Source organism: Acartia tonsa, chromosome 1, assembly GCF_053477335.1.
Source record: "Acartia tonsa isolate MP-2025a chromosome 1, ASM5347733v1, whole genome shotgun sequence".
Taxonomy (NCBI): Eukaryota; Metazoa; Arthropoda; class Copepoda; order Calanoida; family Acartiidae; genus Acartia; species Acartia tonsa.
Genome location: NC_137260.1, coordinates 22769341 through 22783532, shown reverse-complemented (window position 1 = coordinate 22783532; position 14192 = coordinate 22769341). Strand labels below are relative to the sequence as shown.

Genomic DNA, 14192 nt, shown 5'->3' with positions numbered 1-14192 from the left:
TGGACAGGTAAAAATTGAAATTCTTTACTTTAAAAGTTAGAACAAAACTTATTTTTACAAAAGTGGCTTCTTTATAGATGGTATTAACTAATCTGAAGAAAATTTTGATATCGGGCTCCAGGTTCAGGTGCTGCAGGCCTCCAGGTGGATCCTTGACAGGTAAAAGTAAAAAATTTTTACTTTAAAAGTTAAAACAAAACTTATTTTTACATAAGTGGCTTCTTTATAGATGGTTTTAACTAATCTAAAGAAAATTTTGAAATCGAGCTCCAGGTTCAGGTACTGCAGGCCTCCAGGTGGATCCTGGACAGATAAACAGTAATTTTTTACTTTAAAAGTTAGTAAAAAACTTATTTTAAAAAAGTGGCTTCTTTATAGATGGTAGGAAGTAATTTGAAGAAAATTTTGAAATCGGGCTTCAGGTTCAGGTACTGCTGGCCTCCAGGTAGATCCTGGACAGGTAAAAATTGAAATTCTTTACTTTAAAAGTTAGAACAAAACTTATTTAACAAAAGTGGCTTCTTTATGGATGGTAGGAAGTAATTTGAAGAAAATTTTGAAATCGGGCTCCAGGTTCAGGTACTGCAGGCCTCCAGGTGGATCCTGGACAGGTAAAAACTAAAAATTTTTTCTATTAAAGTTAGAACAAAACTTATTGAACAAAAGTTGATACTTTATGGATGGTATTAAATACTTTAAAGAAAAATTTGAAATTGGGCTCCAGGTTCAGGTACTGCAGGCCTCCAGGTAGATCCTGGACATGTAAAAATTGAATTTTTTCACTTTAAAAGTTAGATCAAAACTTATTTTACAAAAGTTGATACTTTATGGATGGTATTAACTAATTTAAAGAAAATTATGAAATTTCAAAATTTTCTTCAAATTACTTCCTACCATCTTTAAAGAAGCCACCTTTGTCAAATAAGTTTTGTTTTAACTTTTAAAGTAAAAGTTTTTTATTTTTACCTGTCCAGGATCCACCTGGAGGCCTGCAGTACCTGAACCTGGCGCCCGATTTCAAAATTTTCTTCAAATTACTTCCTACCATCTATAAAGAAGCCACTTTTGTTAAATAAGTTTTGTTCTAACTTTTAAAGTAAAAATTGAAATTTTTACCTGAACCTGGAGCCCGATTTCAAAATTTTTTTCAGATTAGTTAATACCATCTATAAGGAAGCCACTTTTGTTAAATAAGTTTGTTTTAACTTTTAAAGTAAAAATTTCAGTTTTTACCTGTCCAGGATCCACCTGAAGGCCTGCAGTACCTAAAGCTGGAGCCCGATTTCAAAATTTTTCTTCAAATTAGTTAATACTATCTATAAAGAAGCCACTTTTGTTAAATAAGTTTTGTTCTAACTTTTGAAGTAAAAAAATTCAGTTTTTACCTGTCCAGGATCCACTTGGAGGCCTGCAGTACCTGAACCTGATGCCCGATTTCAAAATTTTCTTCAAATTAGTTCAAACCATCTATAAAGAAGCCACTTTTGTTAAATAAGTTTTGTTCTAACTTTTAAATTAAAAATTTTCAATTTTTACCTGTCCAGGATCCACCTGGAGGCCTGCAGTACCAGAACCTGGAGCCCGATCTCAAAATTTCTTGAAATTAGATCATACCATCCATAAAGTAGCAACTTTTGTTAAATAAGTTTTGTTCTAACTTTTAAAGTAAAAATTTTCAATTTTTACCTGTCCAGGATCCACCTGGAGGCCTGCAGCACCTGAACCTGGAGCCCGATTTCAAAAATTTCTTCAAATTAGTTCATACCATCCATAAAGTACAAACTTTTGTTAAATAAGTTTTGTTCTATCTTGAATTTTCAATTTTTACCTGTCCAGAATCCACCTGGAGGCCTGGAGTACCGGAACCTGGAGGCCGAATCCAAAAATTTCTTCAAATTAGTTCAAACCATCCATAAAGTACCAACTTTTGTTAAATAAGTTTTGTTCTAACTTTAAAATTAAAAATTTTCAATTTTTACCTGTCCAGGATCCACCTGGAGGCCTGCAGTACCAGAACCTGGAGCCCGATTTCAAAAATTTCTTCAAATTAGATCATACCATCCATAAAGTACCAACTTTTGTTAAATAAGTTTTGTTCTATCTTGAATTTTTTTTTTTACCTGTCCAGAATCCACCTGGAGGCCTGGAGTACCGGAACCTGGAGGCCGAATCCAAAATTTTTTTTAAAATAGGAAAACTACATCCCAAAAGGAAACTTTTTTGCCAAATAACCTATCCATTATCTTCAAAGACAAAGCCTATAATCACTGTTTACGCAAAAGTGTCAGAACTTCCCCCCCCCCTTGTTTTCAAATATCGGTCGTCAAATATAACTAAATCTTTTATGCTCTGTTCAACTATTTATTTTTTAGAACAATTGTCTGTGTTTCTTGATAGTGACCACACTAAGTTATGTATGGCTATCAAATCAAAACATCTTTATGTAAGGTGTGGTCGTTTATAAGCATAAGAGAATTTCTTTCATCACGCACGCTCTCGAGTCCTTTAGGGGCCTCTAAGGGAAGAGGGTAAAAAGTCGACCCTTTCTTTCAATTTAATATTTTTGTTTAAAGTAAAGAAAAATTCTATGATTTCTAGCGTTTTTTAAAGTTCCTTTAAATAAATCCTAAAGGATTTCATTTTATAAGATATTAAATGAGCTAAAAGACTTTAGCTTTTGTCTAATAGATACTATATATCTCTATTTAGAATTAAACAGAAATGTAACGTTGATCTGCTATACAATTACATTCTTCCTATGCTTTTTATTTGCCACGTTTTATTTTTAATAGACTTCTAAAAACTCTTGCAAGAATTTTTAGTTGTCTGTATACTCATACATTCTTGAACATATTCATAACCATATTTAGATTTTTAATATTTTTAAATGGTCAAGGACATATGATTAAAGTATGATACGACGTTTTTAGTTGTAATAACAAGGATAACAACATCCACTAAAACACAACCTATGTAATAAAAAAGTCATTCTATAAGTTTATTCAGTTTTATGTTCTAAATGTTGAAGAAGAATAATGTGTAGATCTAAGATTTTTAAATGGTTAGATATGATCCATAGTTAATATGCATAAAAAGGTGACAAGTAGAAGGTATTTTTAAAAACCAACTATTATAGTAACACAAAACATTAAGCTCATACAAAGTTTTATGAATGAAATAATAGCCTTGCTACTTAGGTTTAGTGAAAGTTGTATTTCCAATAATCTATGGTCAATTTTTGATAATTTGAACCGCGAAGAAAAATACTTACCTTTTCTTCATTATGGGACAGATACTCTCATTAGAACATACTTTCTATTTATTTTTCCAAAAAACTGACCAAGATAAATATGCTTGATTCACTTCCCTAAAAGGTGCAATTGATAATGGAAGATTTTTTTCTTTAAAATGCAGCATAAGTTACTAATTTAATGTTTTGGTTGAGTTAGATTTCAACTGTGTCCAAAAAGTTTATCTATTAATATTATTTATAAACTATATTTATAAGAAAAAATAATAAAAGTTTTTTTTTGCACTCTACTGTACTTTCATAAAGTTTGATATTGATTGATATTTATAATATAATCTGTCCACAAAAAGTTTTCAGAATATTTATCCTTGACTTATATAGAAACTAATCTATATATTAATGATTTTAAAACATTACTGTGAGTTTTAATGACTTACAAGCGAAAATTAAAGCTTGAAGGAAAAATTAATGATCCAATCTCCATTTATAGTCATTCATATTTTCTAATTGGTATCTTAGTTAATCTTTAACGACGAGTATATACGGTTCTACTAACAGCCTCAAAAGAAAAAAAGCGGCTCTAGTAGAGCACAGAACAATAAATTTTAAAAGAGGGGTGGGGGTGGGGGAATTTTAGTAATTTTTAATTTTTACGACCTCTCGAAGTTGTCAGGCATAAGGAAGAACCCCCCCCCCCCTTCTTTTTAAAAAGGGGGTTTCTCTGCTCGAAAGCCACTTTGAGGTAAAATAAATGTATGTCATAACCATCAAAAAATTTCTTGTTTGGCCTTGTTTCATTTTATGTTTAATTTACATTTTGAATTTATATGGATTTTATTTCAGGCGAAGCATCAACAGCTGAACCGGAGCCGGAAAGTGAATCTGAGCCAGAACCGGAAAGTGAATCTGAGCCGGAACCTGAATCCTCAGCCGATGGTGCATACGCTGAACCGGAACCCGAAAGCGAATCCGAACCCGAGCCGGAAGGCGCCGCTGAGCCAGAGCCTGAGGGAGCAGCGGAACCAGAGCCGGAAGGGGAGCCGGAACCGGAACCTGCCGTTGCTGGAGGCTCCAGCTGGACGCCTAGAGGCAAGCTTCATAGCATGGACTGTACTGATATGGTTATAGGTAATATTATTTTTTCCATTTTCACCTTAGGATCTTATATTTTGCAGGAAGGAAGGGGAAATTGTAGACACAAAATAAACTGGTAATAAAAAAAATTTAACTTAAGATCTCGTTAGCTTTTAAAAGATCTTGATTTGTTAACACAGAACTTCAAGTGTTAAAATGTTTGCGTCAATAATTTTAGTAAACAGAAGGGTAATTTTGTTTATCGTAATAAGTGGTGTACATAAATTTCTCGCCCATTGATCACCCGTTTAGATCTCGAAATATTTGAGAAAAAAAATAATGAAAAGGTTTCGTGATTTTTTTGTTACATTATGTTTCATCTTTTTCATTATCTTAATTGGTTAAAGTTAAGTGCATTTTTTGGCAATAAAAATTTTACTGTCATCATGATTTAAACACATTCCATGGTAATAAAGATATTATTTAGCTTTGTATGTATTTCTTCTATGTGTTTAAGTGGTCAAAACCTAACAATCTAATATTAGTTATTTATCGCATCATTTTTTATCCCCGAGATGCTGAAGGTACAACTACACAACTGGATATAATACAATAATTTTTTTAAATAGTGAAAATTATTTGTGAATAAACACTGAGGTGATAACTTAAAGCTAAAAAAACCTTACCTAATCTGATGCATAAAGGGGGGGGGGGGGCGAAAGTGACACTTATTGAAACCAATACTAAAAGTCAAAGGAATTCGACTAAAAAAAGAGTTACAGGTCTGACATTTTGCATGGCAGTTGCTTTATAGGGGTACAATATGGAACTGTGAAGAAACGGCGGCGCAACCGCCGAAAACCGCCGAGAAAAGGCAACAAAAATTACGGCGGGAAACGGCGGTTTTCGGCGGTTGCGCCGCCGTTTCTTCACAGTTCCATATTGTACCCCTATAAAGCAACTGCCATGCAAAATCTCAGACCTGTAACCCTTTTTTTAGTTGAGTTCCTTTGTTGACTCTTAGTTTTGGTTTCAAAAATGTCACTTTCGCCCCTCCCCCCCCTTAGAAAGCATTAGCAACCATCTTTTCTTATTTTGAAGCATGCTAATATAACTTAAGTGTACAGTTAAGTAAAACCTCAATTTATCAATGCTTCTAATGAAGTTATGTCAGTTTTTCTAATTGTTTGAAATTAAGTTTTCAGCGAAAGATAAATTGCAAACAAATATTGCTTTTTTTTTGTTTGTCAATACTGTAGTTTTAATGTGCACATTATTCACCTGTCTTCAAATGTTGGATTTTACTGAATGCATTAATAGTTATTTCTCGCATCGTATTATAAACAGCTTTCCGCGGATATAGAATGTACAATTATGAGATTAAAACCAAAAAAATGGTTTTTATCTTATGATTGTACATTTTTATATTCGTAGAAAGCTGGATATAATACGATGCTAGACATAGTTTTTTCGTATGGATGAGAACCGGTTCCTATCCACCGGATTCGAATGAACACGAGAAAAAGAATTATCCAGTATGGCTTCGAAACTGATAAATATCCACTTGATTTAAAAACAAGTTTCTACGAATATTAAATAAAAATCAAAAATTAAAATCCATCAACTTTCATGCTAATACAACTGGTTTTAATCGTGTGTTTTTTAATTTTAATATCTGCGGTAATCTGTCTATAATACGATGCGATAACTATTCTAATCTTAATAAAAAGAGACTTGTTTTGACCTCGTATATCTATTATTTTTAGGCATTTATTGAGAAGAGGGTCAAAAAAAAACTATTCACGTTTCATTTAAAGATTTCTTAACCATTGACACTTTTTGCTACAAATAAAATAGAACTGTTTTACTGAATAAAAAACTCGTTGCCTAATTATAAACCCGGACCTGAACAAGTTTAAAAAAGAACGAGAATGACAACATTCGTTAAAGTCTAGCTTGCAATATTTGAAAAAATTCAAAAGCTTAATAAATAAAGGTACTAAGAAAGAGAGGCAATCAGGCTCCACCAATAAAAATATCCCGGGAGAACTCGGCAGACCTGCTATTGGGTAGAAACTGTACACATTTTGGTATGAAAGGCCTTATTTTTTTAATTTCTTCCCAATAAAAAAGTCGGCTATAAACGGTCGAATTTCTTAATTAAAACCCATAGATCAATTCGTATCAATAGTTTTCAAATTTAGTGAGAGATTGATGCTAGTGACACTACTCCTTAATTTTTAATAGATTTTTTAAAAAATAGGGAAACAACTAAATGATAAAAAACGAGTCTACTCCATTTCCATTTTTTATAAGTGCAATTTTAATTTTGAAATTAATTGTCACAATTCCAAGTTTTTAGAGGATTCGCTAAAGAGGTGGAAGAAAATAACCCTAATATGTAAGATTGAAAAAATATGGCATATGTTACTTGATTGTTTTTTTCTTTTGTAGGTTTATATATTGTATGAACTGATATCTTCTAATACGAAAAAAAACTACAAGCCGATATAAACACTTCCTGAAAATTGAGCATTAATTATTATTTTATATGTTGACGAGATCTTAAAAGACTTACCATGCTCAACCCTATTTAATTTTATTTAAATATCTTCTTTTATTTAAAGAATCTGGTTAGCGTACCCTTATTCAAATATAACATATCAGTTCTTAATTAACAAATATTCGATTCCTTTTTTTTAAAGATAATGTTGGAATCTAAAATAATTTTCTCATATGCAGTGTAAAAAATAAATGTACAATATTATTTGTAATACTTTAATTACTAAAGAAATCTATTAAACTAGTTTTGGTTCTGAATAAACGTGCTGCGATTAAAACTTTTTAAAAGAATAAATGATTTTTAAAACTGTTTAAGTTTCTACCTTACCTGTTTTTTTATTCTTTTTTAACAAAAAGATTTTAGCTGATTCTAATAAGGTTTCAACTGTTACAATTTCTTAATAAAGAAACCATCTAATAGTTCCTTTTTCATTATGACCAAGTTCTTTACTATACATTAGTCTTCTTCTCTCATATTTCTATTGCTTAATATGACAGAATCTACTCTTGTTGTATAATTTTTCAGTAATAATACGGACTGGATTTAATCCAGTAGAAAGCTTCCTATAGAAAGCTTAGATTTTTAATAGAGTAATTCATAACGTGTTTTAAACGTACACACAATCCTTATACTAAAGTAACAGGATGTTTGTCTGTCTGTGTGTCTGTACCGAAGGATCTCGCTAACCGCTGAACCGATCGGGTTCTCCTTAACAGGGTAGATTCTCATATGTCCTGGGAAGGTTTTTAACTATTTTGGGGGAGGGTACTACCACCCTCCCAAAAGAAATGACAAAAAAATTGAAAATTTTCTTAAAATCTGGGAGACTTCAACGTAACATTAAGAGGTATCCGTAATATAAAGAATTATCGTAGACTTTAACAAACAAAAACATTTAAAGTGCCACTAGAGGCCTCTAGGGGCGTAGCCGCTAGTGATATATTAAGAAGCTTCGCTTGTTAAAAACCCTAGTTTACACTTGTCAGAGATGTTGAGATGTTGGTTGTTAAAAATTACCAACATTTGTTCTCATGTCAAAAAAGTGGACCCACAAAATTAAAAAAAAAATGGAACAGTTATTTAATGCCTTTTTTTCTAGCAAGGATGATTTTAATTCTAAAATTGAATTCATCGGCTATGGAATTTTCTTAAGAAAAACTATGAATGTCAAAATATTCTGTTTGGCAAGTAAGGAGGAGTCATTGGGTTTTATATTGAACCGGTACCCAAATCGTTATGAAACACGACTTATTCGTAATATTAAATTTTGATTGGTTGGTTCGAGCTACAAGGGTCCAAACTTTTCAACCAACACTATAGATCTACAAAAGAAGTAATTTTATCCATCGTCTTTTGCCCTGTCCCTTAAGATCTCTGATTTTTGTATGTGAAACCATATTTATAAAAACTTTATTTACCACTTATGCGAATTATGCTTCATTGTTATTTTGAGTCGCTACTAATCTCCAGCGCTTTTTAAAAAGCTTTTGTCATCCATAATCAAATAATAGAATAGGATAAATAAAAAGTTGCTTATACAAGATATAAATAAATTGCAGTTGACCATGAATCATTCAAATTGGCTATTAAACAAGGAAGATGTGAAGTAGAAGTAGCGTGGCTGGGTAGGCTTCAGAATTATCATGTTATTGCAGGGATTTTAAGGGATAAGACAACGGTTGAGAAATTGATATACCTCCCCAATGACGATAAACTAGATTACCCTTTCTATAGATTGTTGGTTTAAAAGTTTGGAAACTACTAGTTTTTAATTCCTAAAAACGTATTTAGAATACAATTAAAAAGTACCAAACTAATAAGACACAGGGATCTAAAGGGATAAGTCATTGGATATGGATAATTTGATATCCATATCCTATGACAATAAACTAGATTACCCTGTCTGTAGATTGAAATTATCGGTTGAAAAGTTTGTCCTAATATTAGGTTAATGTTAAAGCTAATTATGGCTGGTTTTCTACTAAAAATGTAACCAAACCTAAGGTAATTTAAGGGATCTCTGATAATGATCTAAATTTTTTAATTAAACATTAATTTAGGTATGGCACGAGGCGACACCTCACGTGTGTGGGACTACTACACTCGGGACAGGTCAACACCTCAGCGTGACTTGTACTGGGGCGGTCAGAGTGACCTGACCGCCAGCATGGCCTGGGAGGAGGATGGAGAGACCACCATCTTCTTTAGAAAGAAACTTGTGGTCAGTATTTTTAGCAATTGCAATACATTTTTAATAAGTTAAGGACTTCTAAAACAACGGTCTCCATAAAGTTTGTTGTGTGGGTGTCACGCTTTTAGTGACCTTCTCTTGTAGTTTGATCTAGTGTCCTTTGAAAGGTTGCGTGATTTTTAAATATTTATCTCAGAAAAATCCAAACCGTTCTATGGGCTTTGTTTATATATCATGAAAACTATTATTGTACATTGTTGTGTTTTGCATCATGTTGCACTATTCAATTCAAGCTAAACCTTTCTTTATAATAGTCATTTATATTTGTAGGCTGAAGATCCATCAGACCATTCCATCATTGAGGGAGACATGCACCTGATCTGGGCTCTGGGCCAGGAATCTGGAGACTATGTGCACAGTCCTAAATCTGGTCTGGAGACAGAAGAGTCCAGTGTACCTGACTTCTACAGGAATGCATACTTTATAGCAATGTTGCATTTGAATTTGATTAATCTTGTTTTTTTTCTGTATTTAAAATTAAAATACAATGGATTGCTTTATAATTTAGGGGCTTTTTATTTGAGTGGGATAGGTGGGACAAAAATAGTTTTAAACTGACAAATGAATTTAATTTTGATAAAGCCCAAAACCTGTACCTACTGAATCTATATAAAGCTTACCCATAATGAGCTTAAATAAATCAGTATTTAGCGTGGCATTAACAAACAAACAAAAACATTACTGCGCATTGTAATAGGATTAGATATCAGAGGTTTATGTACATTCAAGTTGCTCCGCCCCTAGCTTTTAGGGGAGGATGGATGGGGGTAAAAAAAAAGACTAAAACCAACCCAAGACCTTAAGAAAGAGTTCAACCTATTTAGACCAGCATTTTCTACGTTAATTCTTATAAGATAGGATAGTTGCCAATATCTTGGTGAGTAAGTCATTAAGTATTGCATTCACGTTAGACCTGACGAGTTGAAGTACCACGGCAAGAAGAACAGGGGCGTCACAAACATCAACTTCTTCGACGAGGCCAAGAGAGACTTGAACGACGTGTCTGATCTGGACTACTGTGGCAACGAGTGGAAGTTCCCCACTTCATGCAGCCTTGAGGTACAACAAATATTTAAAATTAAATAAATAACTAGCGGCTGCGCTCCTAATATTTAGGAGCTCTATATTCTGCAGGGAAAGGAAGGAAAATAGTCTTAATTAATAAATAGAATAGCTTTAAACCATCCTGGAAAAAATGTAAAGCTTTCTTGAAATGGAGATCTCGATTGGTTCAGTAGCTTTCGAAATTTTTATCTACAGATAAAAAAACTTTTATATAAAAGGATTACAATTTCTGTAATTAGGTATACCTTTTAAATTTTAACTGTAATTTGCTTTAAAGGGTATTACAAAGGAATTACAAAGTTTAAGAGGACTGGAATTGTTGACCTGTTCACTCGTTGTTTGATACTTTTTAGTATTTTCATATTTTTAAACTAATAATCTATTATTTATAGAACAAAACCTGTGAATATTTCGCCAAATGGGAGTTCAACGAGAACACTGACAAGATAAACTTCACTATTGTGAGTAGTAATCAGAACAGATGGACCGGTATTGGCTTCTCAAATACACCTCAAATGAGCCTTACTGATGCCATTATTGGTTGGGTCGAACCTAATGGAAGGTAGGATATGTTTTGCCGCGGTTTACTTTCGTTTGTCCGAATGTCGTCTTTTAAAAAATTATTTATAAAAATTTTATTTTGGCTTCGAAACGATTAATATCAGAGATCAGAACCAACTTTAAGCCATACTCAAAAATCATGTATCGTATTAAAGGCAATAATCTATGAATAATGAAATGATAATCATAATATAAATACCAGTTTGGCCCCTTGAGGCTAACAAAATTGGAAATATATTATGATTTTTTTATCAGCGGAAAGCTGTCCATCATACGCTACGATAAACAAATATTGACTTTAAAAGGTTTAGTGATTTTTATCCAGCAACTAATACTCTTTTCACGAATTAAACCCTGGGGTTAGGTTATAATGAAACTATTGGTTGAAATAATTACACTAATTACCTAATCCAGGGAGGGTGGGGACAAAAGCTTTTAATAACACTAAAGTTTTTACGTGAGTGTCCAAACTTTGAACCACTAATTTTAACCTACAGAAGGGGTAATTATTTGTATCATCATTGTGGATATACATCAATTTATCGGACATTATCTCATCCCTTTAGATTCCTGAATTAATAATTTTTAGGTATTTCATGATGGATATGTGGACCACCAACTACCTGTCTCCAGTGTTGGAGCAACAACAGAATATTGAAATGATTTCTGGATCTATAGAGGATGGTCTCACTACTCTCAAGTAAGTTATATTTCTGGATCTATAGGATGGTCTAACTACTCTCAAGTAAGTTATATTTCTGGATCTATAGAGGATGGTCTCACTACTCTCAAGTAAGTTATATTTCTGGATCTATAGGATGGTCTAACTACTCTCAAGTAAGTTATATTTCTGGATCTATAGAGGATGGTCTCACTACTCTCAAGTAAGTTATATTTCTGGATCTATAGGATGGTCTAACTACTCTCAAGTAAGTTATATTTCTGGATCTATAGAGGATGGTCTCACTACTCTCAAGTAAGTTATATTTCTGGATCTATAGAGGATGGTCTCACTACTCTCAAGTAAGTTATATTTCTGGATCTATAGGATGGTCTAACTACTCTCAAGTAAGTTATATTTCTGGATCTATAGAGGATGGTCTCACTACTCTCAAGTAAGTTATATTTCTGGATCTATAGAGGATGGTCTCACTACTCTCAAGTAAGTTATATTTCTGGATCTATAGAGGATGGTCTCACTACTCTCAAGTAAGTTATATTTCTGGATCTATAGAGGATGGTCTCACTACTCTCAAGTAAGTTATATTTCTGGATCTATAGAGGATGGTCTCACTACTCTCAAGTAAGTTATATTTCTGGATCTATAGAGGATGGTCTCACTACTCTCAAGTAAGTTATATTTCTGGATCTATAGAGGATGGTCTAACTACTCTCAAGTAAGTTATATTTCTGGATCTATAGAGGATGGTCTTACTACTCTCAAGTAAGTTATATTTCTGGATCTATAGAGGATGGTCTTACTACTCTCAAGTAAGTTATATTTCTGCATCTATAGAGGATGGTCTAACTACTCTCAAGTAAGTTATATTTCTGCATCTATAGAGGATGGTCTCACTACTCTCAAGTAAGTTATATTTCTGGATCTATAGAGGATGGTCTCACTACTCTCAAGTAAGTTATATTTCTGGATCTATAGAGGATGGTCTAACTACTCTCAAGTAAGTTATATTTCTGGATCTATAGAGGATGGTCTCACTACTCTCAAGTAAGTTATATTTCTGGATCTATAGAGGATGGTCTAACTACTCTCAAGTAAGTTATATTTCTGGATCTATAGAGGATGGTCTCACTACTCTCAAGTAAGTTACTAACTTACTAGCGGCTTTACCCCCTAGAAGCCTCTAGGGACACTGAGGGGGGGGGGGATTTCTCTTGGGCGGGTGAAGATACTCTCCGCTAAAATAGTTTTAAACCTTGCTTGGAACAATAAGAATCTTCACTGTAAAGAAAAACCATATCGGTTCAGCAGTTAGCTAGATTCTTCGCTACAGAAATTAAACTTACTACGTTATATAGTAGGATTATCTCCGCTTTCACACAAAATAGCTTCTTGAGCACGAGCAGCACTGATAACACCCCCCCCCCCCCCCCTCCCTCCTTATTTTTGAAATAAATTGAAAGGTTGTTAATTGTCATCAGGTGAGGTGTCGTTATATTGGTACTGGGTAGCCCCGCAGGGTTAGGGCACAGCAGGTTTAAACCCTTCAGGGCCTTCGCAGGGGTTTGTGCATAGGTAAATATACCCCCTCCATGTATTTTAAAAATGTAGGGGGGGGGGGGGGTAGGGATAATCAGTTCTCAACAGTGTATCAATTCCCTCAACTATGTAATTAGAAAATTAGATAATTTTAGATATTTTGCCGTATCAGCCTTTAAAACAAACTTTTCTTAAATATATTCAATAGGCTCAGTTTTGCTTTTCTTTAATGAATAGCTAACTTCCTTTTCTAATATAGTTTAACTTTTTATTTCAGATTTAGCAGAGAAAGAGATACTGGTGATAAACAGGTTAATAGATTTCATTTTTTCGTCATTTTCATGGATTTCTTAAGCATTTAAATAATGTTATATGAAGGCTTAAATCAATATAATGTTATGTTTTTTTTCTGGTTTTAACATTACCCTTTTAAACAAGTTCTTTCCCTGTTTTTTTTCTAACGGGATTCGGGGCGGTGAATGACGCTGCCCGTCTTTTTATCTATCCATCTTTTCCCCAAATATATCCCCTTGAAATATATCAGATACCAAAGGACGTGTTAGATTTTTATTAGGTAAGGGGGGATAAACACTTACTTAAACCCCATTTCCCTTGTTCGTCCTTGCATTAGACAATATTTGCTTAAATAATTCAAGGTTTGTCATGTTTGGTCACAGTAGGAATAGTATGCAATAACTTAACTGTAGATTAAACCCCCCCCCCACCATATTTCATATTCAGGTAAGTGAAGAAATATAAAGTTAATTGAGATATTTATAAATTTATGTTTGATATTTTTTAGGATGTTGCATTTACGGACACGGATGCCATGTATATGATCTTCCCTGTCAGGGGTGGACGATACAATGGAGTTAATAAGAGGATAAAGAAACACGAGAAAACTCCAATTTCATCCACTGAAAGGATCTTTATTAGATCCTGTAGGACAGGTATGGCATAAAAAGTAATGCTACTCGGAGAGAGAGAGTGAGAGGGGGAATTTTGGGCTGGTTTTTACCCTAGTCCCCAAAGTTTTTTATCCGTTTGCTCAATAACTTTAGGGACTTATAATGAATTTTTATTGGTTATTTCAATAAGCTTATTTTGTCTGTTCGTCTGATAGCGTAAAGTTGATTAATTATATGATCAAAATACATGAGAAAACTATGATCCTAGGCAGATATGTCATTATTACTCTGTTATAGAGCTG

At 33.3% G+C, this 14192-nt stretch overlaps 1 protein-coding gene across 1 annotated transcript in view; it reads left to right on the top strand.

The window, feature by feature from the left end:
• LOC145315102 (uncharacterized) overlaps positions 1-14192 on the top strand; it is a 134598-nt gene that overhangs the window by 111107 nt on the left and 9299 nt on the right. Inside the window, exons 10-17 of the mRNA XM_080155148.1 lie at positions 4094-4378; positions 8948-9108; positions 9409-9548; positions 10050-10197; positions 10596-10765; positions 11354-11464; positions 13260-13293; positions 13785-13932. Coding sequence (XP_080011274.1) covers positions 4094-4378; positions 8948-9108; positions 9409-9548; positions 10050-10197; positions 10596-10765; positions 11354-11464; positions 13260-13293; positions 13785-13932 — 1197 coding nt within the window. The remainder of the gene's footprint in view (positions 1-4093; positions 4379-8947; positions 9109-9408; positions 9549-10049; positions 10198-10595; positions 10766-11353; positions 11465-13259; positions 13294-13784; positions 13933-14192) is intronic.